The sequence below is a fragment of the Natrix helvetica genome (assembly GCF_964273705.1).
Source record: "Natrix helvetica genome assembly, chromosome: Z".
Lineage (NCBI taxonomy): Eukaryota > Metazoa > Chordata > Lepidosauria > Squamata > Natricidae > Natrix > Natrix helvetica.
Genome location: NC_138554.1, coordinates 117,710,180 through 117,733,233, shown reverse-complemented (window position 1 = coordinate 117,733,233; position 23,054 = coordinate 117,710,180). Strand labels below are relative to the sequence as shown.

At 38.3% G+C, this 23,054-nt stretch overlaps 1 protein-coding gene across 3 annotated transcripts in view; it reads right to left on the bottom strand.

Moving 5' to 3' along the window:
• Positions 1-23,054, bottom strand: part of CDK14 (cyclin dependent kinase 14) — a 263,591-nt gene that overhangs the window by 44,048 nt on the left and 196,489 nt on the right. For all 3 annotated transcript variants that reach the window (XR_014176838.1, XM_081971698.1, XM_081971699.1), the window contains 2 exons: positions 20,754-20,893; positions 10,553-10,696 (listed from right to left, as the gene is read on the bottom strand). Coding sequence is in view for 2 of the 3 variants with exons in the window: in XM_081971698.1 (XP_081827824.1) it covers positions 10,584-10,696; positions 20,754-20,893 (253 nt within the window). In the remaining variant the exon portion in view is untranslated. The remainder of the gene's footprint in view (positions 1-10,552; positions 10,697-20,753; positions 20,894-23,054) is intronic.

Here is a 23,054-nt window from a genome sequence, read left to right as displayed (position 1 = left end):
ACTTGAATTTCACGTATTTTTTAATAAATTAAATATTTATATATTGTTTAATAAATAAATTTGACAAGCAGTCATTGAAAGTTAATGGCCATGTATTTTGGATTCTACATACAAAACAAAAGGATCTAATATACAATGGTCTATGATCACAGGGTCAGATTCTTATATTGTAATGAGTTTTCTTATACAGTATTTTGTTGCTACAAACGCTATGTAGGACAGCAAAACACAGCAATGCTATTCAGAAATTGCTAGATGATCTAATACCAAGATGAATTAAAATAATTCATTAAAATTCCTTAATGAAAGATTCTGATATGTTTAACTTGAGAGTCCATGTCTAAAACCCTTTTCCTACCTTGGCTTAATTGTAGCCCAAGGCTAATAATTATTCTGAAAAGCCATAGTGCCGCAATTTGGTTACAATGCTTTGTCTGGAAGTTCTGATAATTGTAATAATTGGAGAATTCAGATTTATGAGTGGAGATTTATTTTTAAGTAATAAAGATGTTGATCCAAATGGTAGATACCATTTTGATAAGGTCTGCTTCAAATGGAGAATCATGATTGACTTATAGGTTTTCTCTATCAAGTCAGGTTTGTGAGTCTTTTGACAAAACATCTGAAAATTTGAAGCAAGCCATGTGTTTCAGATCTGGGAAAAATACTTAATCATTATCAAGGAAGCCTTCTGGAGCTGATAAAATGAGAGTTAACTTCTGAGTAACTGAGTAAATTGTATTTAGGAGCTGAACACAGGGTAGATCCCTGGCAATTGAATGCTTAAAGGGTTAGGACTTTGATCATGCTGCCATTTCGCTTATATTGCTCTCCTGCAAATGTTGCTGGATTTTAGGCATTGTTAACCTTTTTTATTAGCAGATTAATTTTATATCTCAGGATAAAATCAAAGCTGACTCAATAGACAATTAAAGTTTGTACATGAGATTTTTGTTGATCTTATGTAGTTTTAGGGAAGTTGCCTTAAATACAGGTAGTCCTCACATTATGATAGTTCACTTAGTGATATTTCAAAGTTAGAACATCCTCTCCTCAAAGTACTTATGACCTGGTCTCAAAGTTATATATGTTGTAGCACCATAGCAGTTGTTTGTCCTTACGATTGATTGCAGAGACATTGCAACATTCGTCCTGTCTATTCCCCCGCCCCCGCCCCACTGGGTGTCCACAGGCACTGGGCTTGCTTTGCTAGCCCACCAGGTTCCATGTGCTCCCCCACCCCCACCCCAGAGGAATTGCACAGCGTCTCTATAGTAATGTAATCAAAATATGGGAGCTAGGGCAATAGCAAGTATTTACAATAAATGCAATATTCTGAAGTTATGTGATCACCATTTGAGCCTTCGTCAGGGAACTCTAACGAACAAGTCAATGGGGATGCTGGATTTCCTTAGCAACAATATGATTCACTTAACAATTGCAGTGATTCATTTAACACACTTGGAATATTTTTCTTCTGTGAGATAAAGCCTGTGGCCATTAAAAATAAGTAAATTTTTATAACCAAGAAATTAGTACAGCAATTATTATATTAAGATCCATTGCTACTGATAGATTTATAATTTTAGGTTTATTAAACCAAATGGATTCTCAAATCATTTTGTGAACAGGAATCAAGACTTTAAGAGTACAGAGGCAATTAGAAAGTAAAATAATCTCCCAAATATATGCTTCAGACATCAAACACTTTACCCGACATAAATTCTTTTGTGGTAGAATCACAAAAACTGTGAATTTAAAGATTTAAAATGTATTTGTAAAAGAAATGTTTCTAAAGGTGAAATTAAACAGATATAAATGGAGACATTGCTTAGAAGAAAAACAAGGATCAACATGTCAATGTTGATGTTAATCAGTGAATTGTGAAGACAGATTGATTTTGACATTGTAAAAATGTAATAGCTGACTATAAAGAAATCTGTACAATTGGAGCAACATGACATCTGATGATTTCAGTTTTCAATAACTCAGATGTTTCCAACAAGCTGTCATCATTACTTTGTAAGTTGTTTTTAAATTGTTATCATTGGTTTGTAAAGCAAGTCAAAATGAACTGATATAAAATGTTAGTAGTATGTTCACTATATCTACAACTTTTTAAAATATTTATTTATATATTTGTTCTTAAGTCTAACCAATGTAAATTGGAACATTACAATACAATTAATTACGTGTTTATTATTAAAGTTATAATTATTGCTCATTTTATGGATTTTCCAGTGATTATAAACATCTTATATTGTTATATATCTTCTTACTTAGATACGTAGACATTTTTTGAGGAAAAAGAGAAGTCATGCCACTGTAATTTTCTTTAAAAGAAAAGATCCTATGTCTGAATGATTCATTGTCACCTCTGAAGTAATAAACTGACAAAAAAAGAGAATATTTTTTTCTTTTAATCTGACTCCAGGGGAACTGTGCTACTGCTTGTCACCAGTAGTGCCATAAGCATTTTCTAATTCATCCTTGACAGTCTCACTTAGCTTATTACAGCATCTCCACTCTGCAAGGGCTCATCTGGCTGGAGTATTAACTGTAGATTTCCAATGAGGAATATACATCAGGCTGGGCATAAGAGGTTATATAATCCTCTTAATGTCAGGAAATAAATAAAAAAGTCCATTCTAAGGGATGATGATAGAGAGACTGTTTGGGTATGTGTATGTGGGGTGGGAGTGGGGGGCAACACCATATTGTACCCAGAATAAATAATTATAAATACGTAGCAAATCTTGAGTCAGAGGGTCTTCATTTCGGATTTAGATGGGTTGGAAATTAAAAACTGTCTTTATCCTTGTGCAGAATTAGTATTGGTGGGAAAGAAATATTGGTGTATGAATGAACTGTTATATTCCTTGATACAGTATATGGCTATACTGATCAACATACTAAAAATGCCAGCTGTTAGAAACTACACATGAAAAGGGACAGCTGCATATCTTTAGGAGTTTCCAGGATTCATTTGTTTGGCAAGGAAAGGCAGAGATTATTGAACTAAAGAATGTCCTGATTTTAAAGGTGGGTTTTCCTCATGTGTAGGCAACAAGTGACAGCATTTTTACTGTACAGTCTGGTGTGGTTCAATAATGATTTGGTTGGTTCTGCTGTCAGATGTTTCTTGAAGGGTTGAGATCAGCCTGGCACATATTCACCATTTTAGGCTGGCCAGGCCCATATGTGCTTGAAGTCCATGATTTAGTTCTCCAGAACCATTTTAGTTTAAACTCTGGAAAGCAATAGATGTTTTAAACCAGTGGTCCTCAACCTTTCTGGTTCCACGAGCTGGAAGCGGTGGAGTGAACAGGGGGGATGATTTCACACAATCCCACATATACTCAGATGAAAGTTTGCACTAAAGGACATCCTGTTACTTGGGAATGCTTGGAGATTTATATTTGTCAACACAAGTTTTCTTTGAGCCACTCATTGCATTTTCAGCTGTGTACCTTAGATACAATATAACCTAGGCAGAAGTAGTTTTAACTGATCCATGATCTTCCCATTAAATTACTATGATATACAATTGCTAGGGCATGTGGCTTAGTGACTTAAATGATACTAGAGATGGTCTCAGCTCAGACAGTTTGATCCAAGCACTGCATGGGTAGGGTGAGCTCCTGTCACTCACTTCAGCTTCTATCTACCGAACACATCGAAAACATGCTCTATACATGTAGATAGATAGGTACCATTTCAGTGGAGAAACAAGCTGATGCTCTGTGCAGGCAGTCAGATTCCTGACAGCTCTGAACTTTCCTGGTTGCAGAACCCATTTGCGAGACAGTTCTGGGGAGAGAGGGGGGCCTTGGTGGTGCTGCAGGTAGAGCTGCTAGTCTTTCTCTCTTGTGCGAAGCCAACTTGCCCTCCTGTGGCACACCTTGAGAAGCACAGATTTCTATAAAAGGGCTAATACCTAACTAATCTTCTGCAATGCATAGTCTTTTGTCTACTGTAACACTGCTATACATTAATAATAATAATAAGTAGTTGGAACTTCAGATGAAATCTAAAGGGCTTGCTCTCATATAAATTCCTGAAACCTGGGCAACAATTGTGGTACTTTCGTTTAGTAGGAGTGTAGCATCGCAGAAAATGTCTACCAAGTCACCATCGCAAAAACAGAGCAAACAAAAGGAGTAGCCATAATATGTGGCAATTTAGATCCATTGTTCATATATTTAAGAAAATATTCTAATTCCCGAGAACTGAGCCAATGTTGCGACGAGACAATGTGCAGCCTCAACAGTCTGAGACCGCCATTGATACTTTTACTTCTGCACGGTCCATATGGACCTAAACCATCCCAAAGAGACAATGAACAGGGAGACAAATCCTTGCTGGTCTCAGGGATATCGCAAAGTCCTTGATTGACCCAAGGGAAGCTTACCAAGCCGGCAGTAAATAGATAGCCCCAGGCTGACAAAGTCGGAGACGGCTCCGGAAAGAAGGCAGTGAAAGTGAGTCCAGCTGGTGAGATTTTTTCTTTGAGAATGATTGCCCAAAGAAACTTTTTAAAAAGACCCACCTCTTTCAATTATCTGGCCTGGCTCAACCGTAGTTTATCCTCCTCCTGACAGTCCTTTTTAAATTGTATTTTATCATGGGATATTTTAATGGCTAATTTTAATTTTCTATTATTATTAATGTGATATATGTTTGATTACTACCTCCTCCATGTATGTATATGTATGTATATGTGTATATCTGTATGTCTATATGTATGTATGTATATTTTTATTGTACGCCGCCCCGAGTCCCTTGCGGAGAGGGAGCGGCTAACAAATTAAAAATTTGAATTTGAATTTGAAAAAGACAAATTAGTCCTTTAAGCAAAAGAATAAAGCGGCAAAACCTATCTTTACTGGACTGCCTTAGAAAGTTATTTTTTCCTTTTTCTTTGTAACAATGTTTTGTGGATTGAAGTGATTGTAATGCTTTCCGTTTCTCCTCTTAAGTGAATGAATTGATTTTTTTTCTTTTATTTTTTGCTACCTTATTTTTTGTCTGAACTAAAACCTTTTTTTATTCTACCAATCCTCCCTACTACTGCTTATTAAACTTTATTAAAGACATTTAAAGACCTTTGTTTTCCATAAGCTTGAAATAAATAGGAGAAAATCTAATCTGTCACTCGGAAGCCAGAACTTGGTTCCCCCCACTTCTTTGAAACAATCTATCCCTTGTTCTCTCTCCTTTGATTTTACTGACTCTGTAACTGGAGGCTTTGCAGCTTATTTGTGGAGACTGATAAGGAGTCAAGGACACGGACTGTTTTGGCAGGTGCTTTTGTGAAACATCTTCGCAAGGGAGGGAAAAGAAAAGAAGAAGATAGAATCCTTCTCTTTTGAAAAAAATAAAAGAACTTGTGCTTAAGTCATTTCAAAATAAAGGTACTTATATATATAAAAGAGACATTGAAGGCTAGAGTGGCAGTGGATTTTAGAGTCTTTTTTTTATTCTTTCTCCTCTTCTTTCTTTTTTTCTTCTTGGAAATATGTATCAATATGCAGATGAGGAAACCTTAAGTTTTCAAGATTTTTTGGTTGGAATTCAAAACATATTGGAAGGATTTGGGAGATCTGAGAATAAGTTGGATAGACTATTGTCTTGTACAGCAAAAGATGAAGGGGTTGGAGCCCCCAAAATTAAAGAAGAGAATGAAGATATAGAAGACAAAGATAAGATAACAGATGAATTTACTAATGGAGCATCCATGAGTGAAAGTGGAAAGAAGGGAATATGGAAAATGAATTTGATAATCTGGATCTCTATTCCTTGTGTCAATATATGGAATTGATGATGGAATTAAGAAGAGAACAGTTCCAGAAATACGTCTGATAATCAAAGATATGCTAATTTCAATACCAGATCAAGGGCAACGAGACTACCTGAGAGATCTTTTAAGCAAAAATGTGCGGAGAGAAGTTTTTAAAAACCTTATAAAGAAGTTAATAAGAGAATTGACTCAATAACTGGCGAAAGAGCTAAGACTGTTCTGTTATTGGAAGGATACAGGTTGATAATGAATGTTGATAATAAAAAACTTAGTTAATTTTTTGTGATTAATAAGTAGGACTTTGTAGATGCTTTTAGATTGTTTCTTTAAATGTTTATTCATTAATAAATAATTCATTACGATAATAATAATGAAATAATAATTTTAACTAGTAAAAGCAACTTGTATATAAACTACAAATTGGGACCTGGGAAAAAGATTTGTTATTTTTACTAACAAATTTTGGTTTAGATTTTGTTATAAAGATGTAATCTTTATTGGGTACTTATAAACTTTATTAACAAATTTTGGTTTAGATTTTGTTATAAAGATGTAATCTTTCTTGGGTCTGATGAGAGAAGATGTGATATAAATAGTAAATAATTTTTATCTAATTACAATAATAATAAGGAAATTTTAATGGATAATGTTTAACGATTTCTATATGTGTTGGCATTGGTAAAAGCAATTAGATATAGGCCTTAAATAATGAGTTGGAGGGGGGGAGGGAGGGAATGTTAAGATTTCTTATTAATTGATTTTTTTTCAGAATATGTTGTAAAATGGTAACTATTAGAGGTTTATTGAAATAGTTAATGAATGCCAGTAGGTGGTTATGTCTTTAAATACAAATGATTCCAGATAAAAGCATGTTTAAATAATTATAATTAAATGAGAATGGTGGTACATTGATAGAATACATAAAGATTTTTGATTTAAAATGTACAATTCAAGAAGAAGGAAGTATAAATAATAATTGTGGTAGTAACGCACGAAATCTATTTGTAACCAATCGACACACTTTCTAGAAGATGTTATGAATGATGATCTTTTTTTGTGTTTTTGTTTAATTAAAACAATTTAAAAAATTGGGGGGAAAAAAGAGAAAACATTCTAATTCCCACAGGTGTCTATGTAAGACAATCAGTAATTGCTGATTGTCTACTCTGTCTTTGATTTTCTATTCCAAAAGGAAAAAATAGTAATAAAATGAAAATAAAATGAACAATAAAATAAAGTATTATCTTTTATGCTAAGACATTCAAGTAACCTGTTGAGTAATCTGTATTCCATTAAAGGAATATAACCCATATCTCCCATCTATTCAAAATCAATTTCCTTAACTTTCAGCTCCAAGTAAAGATTTTTCTTCTTTCAGACTTTTAAAGTTCTCTTTATGTTGTTCCTCTGTATATAAACATCTCATGCTGCTGTCTTAAAAGTGTTACTATGTTATTTTATAATGAATTTATGTAATTTTTATTTGTGTTTATCTTGAAAATCAATCTGAGTCCTATACTCCCAAAACCCAGCCTGAAGATGGCAAGTGAGACCTCGCCGAAACATTGCCAAGACAATCTCAATCTTACATGGGAAAAGACCCGAATGCAACAAGACCAGCAAACTATATATTTTATATATATTTATTATACTGACCACTCATTGCATCCGCAGAGAACCGCCCTGCCGCCCTGTTTCGGGTGTCCCGCTCCCTTCTGTTTCAGAGGCCGCGGGAGGCCCATTTACAGGGTAGGGCAGAGGAGTTTGGGAAATATCTGAAGGATAAAGTCGCTCAAATCTGGAAGGATTGGGTCCCCTTTCAGTGGCCCAGTCGAGACGCCAGTGGCGAGTCTTGAGAAACCTTTTTGGGAGGAGTTTGACTTGGTTGTCATCGAGGATTTGGACAGATTGCGTGGACGACTGCGACCTACCACATGTTTGCTGGACCCGTGTCCCTCCTGGCTTGTACTGGCATCCTGGGAGGTTACACGCGACTGGCTCCTGGGCCTAGTGAACGCTTCGTTGGGTGAGGGGTCTCTCCCGGCCGCCTTGAAAGAGGCGGTGGTGAGACCCTTGCTCAAGAAGCCTTCCCTGGACCCTACGGAGCTGGCCAATTATCGTCCTGTCTCCAACCTTCCCTTTTTGGCGAAGGTTGTAGAGAGTGTGGTGGCTTCTCAGTTTCCACGACATCTGGAGGAGAATGATTATCTAGACCCGCGCCAGTCCGGCTTTCGCCCTGGGCACAGCACAGAGACGGCCTTGGTCGCGTTGGTAGATGATCTCTGGAGGGCCAGAGATAGGGGTTGTTCCTCTATCCTGGTCCTATTAGACCTCTCGGCGGCTTTTGATACCATCGACCATGGTATCCTGTTGCACCGACTGGAGGGGTTGGGGGTCCAGGGCACCGTTTTGCGGTGGTTCGGCTCCTACCTCTCTGGCCGGACGCAACGTGTGTTGGCAGGGGAGCAGAGGTCGACCCTAAGCCCCCTTACTTGTGGGTGCCACAGGGGTCGGTCCTCTCGCCACTCCTGTTCAACACATACATGAAGCCGCTGGGTGAGATCATCCGTGGTTTCGGGGTGGGATATCATCTGTACGCTGATGATACTCAGCTGTACATTTCCACCCCGAACCACCCCAACGAGGCCGTCGAAGTGATGTCCCGGTGTGTGGAAGCCGTACGGGTCTGGATGGATGACAACCGACTCAGGCTCAACCCTTCCAAGACGGAGTGGCTGTGGGTTCCGGCCCCCTGGTTCAACCAGATAATTCCATTTCTGGCCATTGGGGGCATTCAACTCGCCCCCGTGGAGCTGGTGCGCAATTTGGGTGTCCTCCTGGATGCCAGGCTGTCCATGGATGAACATGTGACAGCCGTGGCCAGGGGGGCGTTCCACCAGGTTCGCCTGGTGCGCCAATTGCGCCCCCTATTGGACCGGGACGCCCTACGCACAGTCACCCATGCGCTGGTGACATCTCGCCTGGACTACTGTAATGCTCTCTACATGGGGCTTCCCTTGAAATGCACTCGGAGACTGCAGTTGGTCCAGAATGCGGCCGCGCGGGTGATTATGGGGAGTACTAAGTACTCCCATGTGACACCTCTCCTGCGCGAGCTGCACTGGCTTCCTGTGGTCTATCGAGTGCGTTTCAAGGTCTTGATTACGATCTTTAAAGCGCTCCATGGCTCAGGACCTAGTTACCTGCGGGATCGTATTCTGCCCCATACATCCCTACGACCCATCCGCTCGCACAGAGAGGGACTTCTCCAGGTGCCGTCCACCAGACAGTGCCATGGGGCGGCGCCTAGGAGCAGAGCCTTCTCTGTGGCGGGCCCAGCCCTGTGGAATGACCTCCCCCCGGATATTAGGACCACTACTGACCTCCGCTCCTTCCGTGTCAAGCTCAAGACCCACCTTTTCCAAATAGCTGCCCTGGCTCAACCGTAACTTCGTAACGCTCCTGATGGGTTTTTTAATTTAGTAATTTTATTTAAGGGGATTTTAAATTGTGTTTTTAATTGTCTTTCACTTATAAGTCAACTCTCCTCCATGCACATATGTATATGTCTCTGTTCTTTTTGTATATATGTTTGTCTTATGTGTATTTTTATCCGTTTGATTGTACGCCGCCCCGAGTCCTTCGGGAGAGGGTTGCGGCTAAACAAATAAAATTATTATTATTATTATTATTATTATTATTATTATTATTATTATTATTATTATTATTATTATTATTATTATTGACATTACTGTACACAACTGGTTTCATCTATTTCATATTCATCTGGCTTATGTAGAAATATAAGCCTCTATGTATGCTCAATGAGTTGAAACAAGACAAAACTAGTCATGTATTGTCTCTTCCCAATCCTGGAAATTAGAATTTGGTAGGGCAGAAATTCTTACAGAACCTTGTATTCTCCTTTGACATTACATATCTAGACATAAAGTAAAATATTTACATTATATATTTGCAATACTAACTTATTGACTTGGTATAAATATAGAAAATAGTAATAGTAAAAAGAGAGAAAACAATAAATCCATCTATGAACATCTTTAGTAAGAATATATCTGCTCTTGAATCCAAAGAATGGGGAGAATCAATTGTTCTAAAGTACAATGGTCAATCTTTTTAGTCCAACCAGCATCCACTGCACAAAGGAGAGTCTTCTTCAAACCCTAAGAACTACCACATATAATTTGTGAGGGCTGCCTATGAATGTGCTTAGACATCCAATCCACACTGGGTTCTTACTAAACTTACCCTTCAGATAATTCCACTCCAGAATATTCTTTCCCTGCTTTTATTTGCAACAGAAAGGGCAATTTGAGCAAGACCCCTTGAGGGAGGAAGGAAATGGTGGGAGAGCTTTGTTCCCATCTCACAACAATCTCATTGCACATCATTAGCACTGGAGAAAAGCAATCTTTTTCCTCTGCCTGGTTATAGGCTGGTGGACAAAGAAATCCCAGGAGTGCAAGCGTGCACATGCGTTTACACACACACACACACACACACACACACACACACACACACACAGAGAGAGAGAGAGAGAGAGAGAGATTGCTTATCTGTGCGTTAAAGTTGATTTGATCCCTAAAAGATGTTAAAGTAAATAAAACTCATACTTGTAGAAAAATTTCTCATTTGTATATTAAGAAACTGGGTTTTACTTTTAAAAACCTGCATGTCAAGGACAGAGAAGAAAAAAATTACTAAAAACAAATACTTTTTAGTAAGACTTACCTCAATTATTTGTAGGAAATCAAAATTCTCTTCAGTGTTTTACATGTGATTGACCTTTCCCATAAAAGTTTTTCCCAAAAGCTTTTGTGCTTTCTCCAGCTTCCACTTGTAGTCTTACATTCGGTACAGAAAAAATAGATGACACTGTAAAATATACATATATATTTCAGATTACTAAGTTTTAGAAAAGAGAAATAAACTGCTTTCTCAGCCAACTTCTATATAAGCCAATTTTAAAAGAAGAAAAAAGCATAACAATACTAGGGACAACGGTATTTGAAGACAACATTTTCTAGGGCTTCTGTATGTAACGAAATAAAGAAGCTGGTACAAACCCAGATGTCCTCAGCAAAGATCATAAGAACTAGTACGCTAGTCATGACCAGAACTTTTTCAAATTGTTTGGTGTGAATACACTGCCAAACTTTAAGACAAAACATTAGCATAATCCAAATTCCTTTCTAATCCTAATTTTCCTTAAATATTTTAAATATTTAAATTAAAATATTTAAATAAGAATTTGATCAAGAATACTGAGCGAAATGTTTTCTTGAAAAAGATCAACCCCAATTATTCATCATTATTTTCCATAAAATGAAGGTTATGAATTATATCAGGACTCTAATTAAGAACATGTGATTCCAAGTACTGCAATTCCAACCTATTGTCATTGCTTGCCTGAAGAAAAACAATACCCAACTGAGAAACTTCAGAAAATACGTTCCCAAAGCGAGCTGTAATAATCTGTCATTTATTTGACGCTTATTTTTATTAGTATAACACCAATCCTCATTCTTAATTGCATCCCTAGAGCTGATTTTCTCTAACTTTTTTCTACCCTAACTTTTTTTCTAAGTTGCTCTGAAATATCTCATCAAATTATAAGTCATAATTCATTATTAGTTTAGTTTAGTTTACTTTATTGTCATTGCACCTCAAAAAATGAAATTAAATGCCATCTTCAGTATACATTATAACTATAAAAATAAAACACAAACCGTTCACATTCTATACAATTGAATTTAAAACCCAATAGTGCATTAATATTGCACTATACCAATGATGGCGAACCTTTTTTGGCTCGCATGCCAAAAGCAGGGGGGGGCGTGCACGGGCATGCCACAACCATAATACAATGTGCGACCCCAACATGCATGCCCGCATGATCAGCGTTCTCCCCCATTTTTGCATGTTTTTTTCGCCCTCCCTAGGCTTCAGAGGCTTTATAAGAGTCTGGGAAGGGTGAAAACAGTCTCCCCCGCATCCTAGAGGCCCGCCGGAGGCTTCAGGAGCTTCTCTGAAGTCTCCGGAGCCCAAAAAAACCAGCCCTACGGGCAAACCAGAAATTCAGGAATGGACTTCCGGTTTGTCCGTAGGGCTGTTTTTAGTCCTCTGGAGCCTTCAGGGACCTTCAGGCTTCTCTGAAAGCTCTGGAGGATGGAAAAAATGACCCTATGGACAAACAGAAGTGACTTCTGGTTTGTTCATAGTATTGTTTTTTGCCCCTGATGGCCCCCGAAGGCTCCAGAGGGCTAAAACCGGCCCTACGAGCAAAGTTCTGTTCCCGAACTTCCGGTTTGCCCGTAGGGCCGGTTTATTGAATCCTCCAGAGGGCCTCTGGTGGGGGGGCTCCTATAAAGCCTCTGTAGCCTGGGGAGGGACAAAAATGGCCTCAAAAAAGGCTAACGGGGCAACGCCTCGCTGGCCCTGACAAATGGCTCTGTGTGCCACCTGTGGTACATGTGCCATAGGTTCGCCATCCCGGCACTATACAGTAGAATTCAATATAGTTACTGCCCTGGTATAGAAGCTGTTTTTCAGCCTATTTGTCCTTGTTTTTATTATCCTGAACCATCTGCTAGATGGTAATAGTTCAAAAAAAAAAAAAAGGTGCCCAGGATGAGATGGATCTTTAAGACTGTTTTGAACTTTCTTAAGGCATCGGGAGCTATAAAGCTCTTCCAAAGAGGGGAGAGTGCAACCAATGATCCTTTGAGAAAAGACATTAAACCTCTGGAACGCTGTCCTATCTGCCACTGTGCAACAGGTGCATACAGGGGTGCATACAGGGGTAAGTTGCTTCTGGCATTACTGCTGGTTCAGCATGCAAAAAAATTGTCTGTGTGTATTTGCAGCTAAAAAGATCTGCACATGCGCAGAACATTTGAAAAGAAAAAAAACATTAAATTTTTGCAATGAAGATTGTTCTGCACATGCGCAGAACCAAAAATAAAGATGGTGCCGCCGACAATAGAATCAGTTCGGAAGCATGGCAGGCGAGTTACTATCTACTCAGCCTACTGGATAGGAACCCACCTTTGGTGCAGTAAGTTAAAATATTCTCTATGGTGCAGCGGTAGAAGGTCACCAGCAGTTTTTCATTCAGTTGTTGTTCCCTGAGAAGTCTCAGGTAGTAGAATCTCTGCTGGAACCTTTTGACCAGTGCTGTAATGTGAGTTCCCCAGGTCAAGTCCTCTTTTATGATAACACCCAGAAACTTAAAACTGGCCACTTGCTCCACTTGGTCTCCATTGATAAGCAAGGGCTGATGTCTGATCTATTCCTTCTATAGTCCACTAAAAGCTCCTTGGTCTTATTGGTGTTAAAGATCAAATTACTGTCTCCATACCATGAAAACAATCGGTCCACCTTATCTTTTGCTTTCTTCATTTCCCCTGCTATTTGCTCCAGTAAAACTGAAGCTGTCTTCTTTAAATCTTTACAATCTCCCATGGAATTCATTCTGAATTGTGGCATTGGCTTTCTATCTTAAATTCTGACAGTTCCATTCCCACTATTTTCACTTTGGAATTTTATTCTGTCTGACAGGGTGTTCCATTTCTATCTAGATTCCAACATATTCTGTATTAATGCTATAAATATGCCCTATTCCTTCCATAAATGCTCATTTCAGGTGAGACTTGTTTGTTTCATATAACGTTAGACCAGTGGTTCCCAACCTTTTTTTGGCCATGCCCCACCGAAACTTCTTTAAAATCCCCCCTCCCCACACACACACCCCGGTGACATATAATTCTTACTTTATTCAAAAAGTGAACTCTACTCACCGGAAGGAAGCCTAAAAGGCCATTAATTTGGTTTAAGCAAAGTTCTAATTGCCCCCCATTAAAAATCAAATTGCCCCCTGTGGGGGGTGGGCCCCATATTGGGAACCACTGCTTTAGATTATTCAAAATGGCTTTTAAAAACTCCTTTGTCCTTTTATTTCTGCTTTCTCTTCCCTATCTTCAATATCTGATTTTAAAATTTCTCTGTCTTTCTTTCCCTCCCTCCACCTCTATATTGGGCAGTCAATTGATATTAACTTCACATTGACCTGTGACTTAAATGCTGATATCTATCACTTTCAAATGACACTACTCTACAAGTATTCTATACTCCCAATGTGTTAATTTTCTCCAAAACAATCCTCCTTAATCTCCAAACATTAACTTACTCCCAAACAGAGTGCTTTTGAAAGATGATATTCCCAAGAGACTTATGAAAAATTTTATTTTCATATACTGTATTTAACAGAGACAAATGTCTACCTGAAAAGAAAAAAAACCTCTGAAGCAACCCAATGAGCTAATTAGGCACAATGCCTTCTAATAATAAAAATGAAGCTTCCGTATTATAATAAAAAAGAATAATATTGATCAGCTGTATTGAAAATTATAGAATGATAGAATGATCATTATCCTTGCCTAACATAAAACTCTATACATCTCCACATTTTTAACAAAAACTTCATTTTCCCCTCTACCTATTTCTACCTTACATAGATATAAAAGCCAAACATTTTAAACCTTCCAGTAAAGATTAGTCCAATTATTATAATTCAGATTATTAATCTGCTAGCAGTTTCACATGAGGATAATAATTAATATATCAACATTTTAAACAAATGTTATTACTGAAAGTAAGAATTGCCACTTGTAATGGTTTCATAACACCTATGTGTGAAAGAGGGAAGAAAGGAAGATGGAGAAATTAGAAGAAAGAGAAAGAAGTATATATAAATTTATTCTTTAGAAGCGTGAATTTATCCATAGAAACATGAATATTTGGGGGGGGGGGAATCACCATCTATGTTTCTAATTAGTAAGCAAGATTAGTACCTCCTAACTTGAGTCATATGTTTATATTTTAATTATTAAGATATGGTAATTACTTTAGATTTGTTGCATATGATTTACTACATAAATATCTATTGATACAAATGTTAAATTAATACACAATTTAAATAGGAAATAGTTAAAGATACATGGAAAAGGCAGCAATTTGAGTTATATTAATCACATCAATATTTTCTATAATTGTATAAATTGTGTTCAATACATGCTTGCAATATCAATGCATGTATAATAAATATAAACAATTATAATATTTGATTATGGGGATTGTCCTTTCTTGCATCTTGATTTATGCTTTATAATGATTATCTACTATAGACAGAACAGTATTTCTAGACTCAGAAATTTACTGGAGGCATTTAGCAGAACCTTGCCTAAAAATATAATGATTTTTCATCTTTATTCTTCCCCTTCAAAAGGTTTCACTGCTCCTGATGTTTAATGTTATGCAAAGACATGTTTCGGCCAGTGAATATCGCCTTATGGTTATGCTTCTGCAAATAACCTGCTGTGAGCTGATAAAAGGATTAATGCAACCAAAATTCTTAATCTGTGAAATTACAAATTAAATTCTCATATTAAAAATACCACCCTGAGGTATTTTTTGTGGTTTTAATTCCCCTCTGGTGTTCTGCATACATTGCACTTGTTAATGACTAGGAGAAGACTGTCTCTGTTGGCAGCCTGCTGAACAGTGATAATGTGTCGGTATTTAGTGTCCTGATAGGACTGGACTTAACTACCAATTGATAAACTAAGTGGCAAGTTGGTAATAAAGCCATATTAACTGGGAAAAAATTACTATAGGATCCATAAAGTACTGAAATCCTAACAGAATAATAAGTAGCAGCATTCACATTTCACATGTTAAGCTATATTTAGTTTTTTACCCTAACTAAATGGAAAAATAAACAAATGATTTTTTTTCAAAAGGCACTTGTTAAATGGTATTGAGGTACTGCAGAACAATCTGATTGCTTTATGTTATGGGAAAACTTCTAATTGTTGATATGGTTGTGCACGAATCATATGAAACAAGTATATAACGAAGTACATTAGTTAGAGTAAAGCAACTCTGGAGCTCTGGAACTCAAATCTGATTACCATCTCCACCAACTTCCTTAAAAAAGATTGGATATTAGATGAAAACTATCCAAATGGTTGAGTCCTGTAATGATCTGTTACGGAGATGGTGCACTGCAGCTTCCTTCAAGGCTGAAAGGACCACATCCTCTCACAGACAGGAAAACATCATTCCATAATTCAACCATAGATAATCTTCTGGCCTGAACCTAACTCTTCACAACCCCATGGACCATAACATGCCTGGCCACTGTCTCCCAGATTCTTCAAACCTATGCCCATTGCATTGACTATGCAACCATCTAATCCTCTGCAGTCCCCTTCTCCTTTTATCTTCAGAATATATGTACAGTAGAACCTCTGGTCACAAATGCTTCTCACCACAACCAAATTGGGCTCCGACCAAAAATTTCACAATTTACGTTTTACGTACGTACGTATGTATGTATGTATGTATGTATGTATGTATGTAAAATTAAAAGTTAAAAATACAATAAAAGAAAAATAGAAAAAGATAGAAAAAAGAAGTTTCCAATCTTCTTTTACAATGGTTTTAAGTTGTATTCTTCTTCTTTACTTCCTCTTTTACAGTTTTGGGTTTTGAGAGAGATACAAAGTTCTGGTTCTCACTCTTCTGGCGGCCTCAACCATTGTTAATTGATATTGTTGTAGTGTCTGTTTGATTTGTCTCTCCATCTTTTTCTGCCTTGTGTTCTTTGACCTTCTCTTTTTGCATATGCCTTGTATATGCCAGTTTTAAGTACAATTATAAATCAGCCTATTACTCTAGGGTTAAACAAAATTCTCTCCTTTTTATAATCTATCCTTTCTAATCATAAATAGTTTAGTTTAGTTTAGTTTATTTAATTTATAGACCGCCCCCTCTCCCCGTAGGGACTTGGGGCGGTGTACAGACCATTCATAATCAAAACAGTAAAAATGACATAAGACATAAGACATGAAACATAAACAACTCACACACACGGTCTGTTATAAAATCCCAAAACCAATTTAAATATTAAGAACAATTTTAAAACCCGTTAAAACCCCAATATAAAATTTAAAAAGCCATCCAGGAAGGTTTGAATAGATGTTAAATGCAGTTACGATTATGGTTGTAATTAGGCCAGACCTGCTACTCGAAACAGGTGGGTCTTGAGTTTCTTGCGGAAGGAGCGGAGATCAGAGGTGGTTCTAATATCGGGGGGGAGGTCGTTCCAGAGGGTTGGGCCCATCACAGAGAAGGCCCTACTCCTAGGCACCGCCCGCCCGCACTGTTTAGCGGATGGTACCCGGAGGAGGCCCTCTCTGTGAGAGTGGATTGGTCGCAGGGATGTATGGGGTAGAATGCGATCCCGCAAATAACTAGGTCCATGAAGCGCTTTGAAGATGACGATCAACACCTTGAAACGCACCCGAAAGGCCACAGGTAGCCAGTGCAGCTCGCGCAGGAGAGGTGTTACATGGGAGTACTTAGTACTCCCCATAATAACCCGCGCAGCTGCATTCTGGACCAGCTGGAGCCTTCGGGTGCATCTCAAGGGGAGCCCTATGTAGAGAGCGTTACAGTAATCAAGGCGAGAAGTCACTAGGGCATGAGTGACTGTGCAAAGGGCGTCCCGCTCCAGTAAGGGACGCAATTGGCGCATCAGGCGAACCTGATGGAACGCCCCCCTAGCCACGGCCGTCACATGATCATCTAGCGACAGCCGGGAATCTAGGAGGACGCCCAAATTGCGTACCCTATCCACTGGGGGCAGTTGTACCCCCCCAATGGCCAGAGATGGAACACATTGGCTAAAGCGGGGCGCCGGTAGCCACAGCCACTCCATCTTGGAAGGGTTGAGTTTAAGTCTGTTGTCGCCCATCCAGACCCGCACGGCTTCCAGACACCGGGACATCACCTCGACGGCTTCGTTGGGGTGGTTCGGGGTAGAAATGTATAGCTGAGTGTCATCTGCATACAGATGGCACTCAACCCCGAATCCTCGAATGATCTCACCCAGCGGTTTCATGTATGTGTTGAACAGGAGAGGGGAGAGGACTGACCCCTGTGGCACTCCACACGTGAGCGGCCTCAGGGTCGATCTCTGCTCTCCCGCCAACACACATTGCGTCCGACCGGAGAGGAAGGAGAACCACCGCAAAACGGTGCCCCTCACCCCCATCCCCTCCAGCCGACGCAACAGGATACCATGGTCAATGATATCGAAAGCCGCTGAGAGGTCTAACAGGACTAAGATGGAGGAACAGCCCCCATCTTTCGCCCTCCAGAGATCATCCACCAACGCGACCAAAGCCGTCTCTGTGCTGTGGCCCGGCCGGAAACCGGACTGGCGCGGGTCTAGATAAGTAATTTCCTCCAGGTGTCGAGGGAACTGCTGCGCCACCACACTCTCGACAACCTTCGCTAAGAAGGGAAGGTTGGAGACAGGACGATAATTGGCTAACTCAACTGGGTCTAGGGAAGGCCTCTTAAGTAGGGGCCTCACCACCACCTCCTTCAAGGCGGCTGGCAGGAACCCCTCCTCCAGCGAGGCGTTCACCAGACCCAGGAGCCAGTCACGTGTAACCTCCCAGGTTGCCAGTACAAGCCAGGAGGGACACGGGTCCAATAAACATGTGGTGGCCCGCAGTCGCCCGCGTAGCCTGTCCATATCCTCGGTGGCAACAGAGTGATTTAATCATTTAAATGATTAAAAAAATCTGCAAAAGTCCATTAAGGATTTCATACAAAATATACTAAGATATTTCTAGTCAGCAATAAACATAGATATTGTCTTTGCTCTGATTAAAAGTCAATTTATCACCTCAGAAATTTCCATCATCTTCACCAACTATTGTGCATAATGCTTTCCGTTTATGTACATAAAATAATCTCCAAATAATTTCCATTATCATATACCAAAAAAGTTCATGACTTTTTTCCAATTATTTAAATCCTCAAAGAAAAGACTGATCTTAGTTGAATATTAAACTTTAACACCCTCTGAAGCAGCGTGTGCATTTGAATCCAATTTTTAAAGCTTTTTTATTTGTCCAACTCAAAACAAATCTGAGTAATTTTATCAAATAGTAAAATCATTCCTCATTATGGTCATACATATAGCCCTGTAATCCATCTCTCCAAAGCATGGAATTAGTCATCTTCAAAAACTGCTACTGAGCAGATATTGGCAGATACAATAATGGGAGAAAATATGTGGTTTTGTTTTTCTTTTTCTTTTTTTTTTTACCATGATTTAAGTCCTTATATGGATTCTTACCTATGCTCAATTGTATTTTCTCTCTAATGAAGAGGCTAGGACAGGGATCGGCAACCTTAAACATTCAAAGAGCCATTTGGACCCGTTTCCCAAAGAAAAGAAAACCCCAGGGGCCACAAAACCCTTCCCATACCTGACCATTTCCTGAGAAGCCACAAACTAGCATATGTAGTTGAATTAAACTTTCTGTTTGTTTTCTTGGATTTATCCACGGTTGGCCTATTGGGAGTAAAAAAGCTTAATAAATCAAGTGCCGGCAGGTGTCACACATTGGCGGTTGTGACACATATTTTGAGCTACAGGAAGCCACAGCAGAGGGATGAAAGAGCCACATGCAGCTCCAGAGCCGGGGGTTGCTGACCCTGGTCTAGGAGCAGTCCAGATGTTTCATCTTGCATTTATCTCCTAGAGTTCATCTCAGAAAACAAGAACATCCAAGTTCTGTATGAGAAGCCACACAGGGCCAATATGGTCTACATCTTCTGCCATTCTCTTATTCCAGTTGCAATTCATGTCTCAGGTAGAATTGCCATTTAGATCTTCAGAGAAAATCATAAGGTCCCTCTGAAACCAACCCATGTCTTTCAGGCACCCAATGCAAAGTGTTATTTCACCCCAGCTAAGCCAAAAAACAACTAGTGAGTGAACTGACAACAGATTAATAACAATATCTTAGAGATAAGACACAACTGCCCTGAGACAAAAATCTGATCTAACATGCAGCCCCCAATTTATGTTCAGCTTATTATGACTTGGGACACATGTGTAGTTGCCCTATAGTTGTCACATATTCCTGAGTGCCTCGATTTCTACCAACATCATCAGGCTGGCAAATTGTAAATCCTGATTACCATCAACCTATTGGCAGTCCAGCAATGGAATCCAACAGCTCAGGCTAGGATGAAGCTAGGCAACAGTAGGACAGTCTATCAGTAGCAATCCCAACTGTTCCTTACAGCTTATCTTCAACCAAGAAACTTCCCAAATGGTCTGCAAGAGAACTTTTGAAAACCAACGCAACTTGTGGATGACAACTGTCAACCCACTTCCTCTCCCTGGAATCTTGGCTAGTACCAAACCTAAAATCCATTTGCAAGAGACAAACACTGTTGGTAAATCTATCCAGCCCCAAAATACCTCACTTCCCAAGATTACCCCACCCCATCCCAAACTTTTCTAGGTTCTTTTTGAGTACTATCCCAGATATCCTTCCTCCAAACAGAACCAATCCCAGGGAATCAAAGCACAAATTGTCCTGGCCCACATCAAATATTCCATCTTAGTCCTGGGGGTGGCAGGTAGACAACAATAAGCCAATGTGATGGCATCTCAATAAATAAGTGAATAATCTTAGATATTAACCTAATTTCTGCTTTGCCTTTCTTAGCTATTTTGGAAACTATTATTCCAGAAATAAAAACAGAAGTAGCGTTTGAGAATCCAACATTAGAGTATTGTTTTGGAAGCTGCTTAAAAAAGTAATGGAAGTTATAAAGTAAAAAAGCTCTAAATATGTAAATTTAAATTCTCTCCCTTTCTCTTTATGGCATCCCGTATAATTCTCTTAATCACATGCATAATTAAATATAATTATTTACTGGCTCAACAACAGAAGAGGAAGAGAAAAACCAATTTTTCCTCATTTGTCACTCTTTCTTTCTTTTTCTCTTTCATACAGAAAACTCATTTTTTATGTAGATGTTTTGGTGTACTCACTATCAGTTAGCTCCCATAGCCGGGGAGGAAGATCACTGAAGTAGTCATGGCTCAAAGCTGCCTGTGCTGACAATCTGTTTTTGGGGAAACACTGGAGTAATTTGGAAGCCAGATCTTCTGCATGATCCACGTAGCTTAATCTATAATAAAGGCAGATTCAAATTAGCCAATGTATACACACATACATATTCACAATTATAATCTGTAATATAATATAGCACTGAGATCAACAAAGCAGAAACATTAACTGAAGTTCATATACATGACTATATTTTACTATTTATTACAAAATAAAATGAAATAAATTAAAAATGTAGATCTCAGGCTGCTTCGAAAGTATTTCAGGCAGACCTCTGATAAGCTTTGGGGAACTATTAATGTAGTTTGTTTGACTACTAATAATTAAACATTGTTAGAACTGCAATATAATTTTTTAAAATGATTATAAACTTAGTTTGCAATCCACATTAAATTAGTTGCATTTCATTCCACTGGAAACAATGAGACTAAACAATGATATTTTTAGAATGGAATATAGAAAAACTTATAGCATAGTTCAGAAATAAATTTCATTGAATTCAATGAAATCTTCTCAGATAATTAAGTATAGGATTACAACCTTCATGTAAGAAGAATTCTCTGCTTGTTCAGATAACCAAACCACTCCCTGCTCCCATCAATACACTGATCCCTGAGAACTAGAAGCACATGAAGTAAGATATCTGAATATGTCACATACAAGATTTTTAGTTACTCCAGCTGCTATAAAGGAGCCTGAGAAACTGTCATTGTTTGTCCTTTTGGTGAATGAAATATTTTTTAATCAATAGCTATAATTTTTTAAAAATTGTGGTTGTGTGATGGGCAACAAGGAGGTCTTGCTCTCCCCTTTTCACCTTTTGGGGGTGGGGGTTTCCCAGCAAGGAAGGTGAAATAAGCCAAATTTACTGTATCTCTTATAGACAGTTTTCTATAATGCCATCACAATCTCAAGGGTAAAGAGAGACAACGAACTCCAGCAAATAGTTTCTATGGCATGTGGAAATTAGACCCATAGTTAGACCAGAGGTGTTTGGATTAATTTTAATTCTTGTAGGGATTCATTTGTGCAGTTTACATAGTTTGTACAGTATGCTTAGCCTCTCTCTTATAGCCTGGTTAAGCATACTGCAGAAGCAGGGTCTTTGAATCCAATGTAACCATTGTAGATAACATGTCTACATTTTCCTCTATTTTCTACTGAATTTTCTGTTCACAATGCAGACTCAAGTCAAAGTGTGCTTTCTGGAGCTCATTTTTGCAAGAAGAGATATTGCATCTATTCAAGAAATAGGAATTGTTACATTGAGTGTTCCCTGACATTTACAAGAAAGCACTTCAGAGTGAAGGGCACTAGTAAAATGTCAGTACATAAAATTCTCACAAAAGCACAGTTGGTAGGCTCTGGGAGGAAAAAAATATTCAAATGCCTATGTATAGTATCTCATAAAATAATGATGATCTAATCTAAAGTACCTTAGAAAATCTGTATAATTTAAGTAAGCCAAATCCAGGCAAATGTGGCTGACTTTAAGACTCTTTTAAAATGATGATGATGATGATGATGATGATGATGATGATATATTATAAATAATAATTTATTATGAAAAAAGTAATAATTTATTATGAAAATAAAATATTTTACTTAATTAAAATATTTAATTAAGCATTAAATTTATCACATCCAGTAACATTGTTATATGAAAACAAAGAATATAATTCAGATGCAACTGAAACTGAAATAGAAAAGTCTTTATTATTTGATCAGTATGATATCAAGCTATAGGTATTTTACAACATGACTAGAAGCTTAGCAATTGCTCCAAGTGTATGATGGACCTTCCCAAAGCTACTTATGACCTGGTTTCAGAGTTCTGATGGCCGCCCTCCACAGACACATGATTGCATTTTGGCACTTGGCAACCATTTATAGCTGTTTGCAGCATCCTGTGATGACATGAGTACAATTTTTGGCATTTTTGCCAGAAACCAACTTGTCATAAATTGCCCAGTGTCTAGATTGTAATGACTGCAGGGGTACTGGGACAGCTGAAACTTCAAGGATCAGTTGTAACCACCATTTATTCAGCATAATTGTAATTTTAAATGGTTGCTGAACAGTTGTGAGTCAAGGAGTACCTGCATCTGAATGTCTTCTGACTGAAAAAAAATAATTATTTGGTAAAAAATATGATGACTGTCATAATAAACAAAGGAAGAACAGATGTTATCACGCACAGGGTAGTTCTGAACTCAAGATAC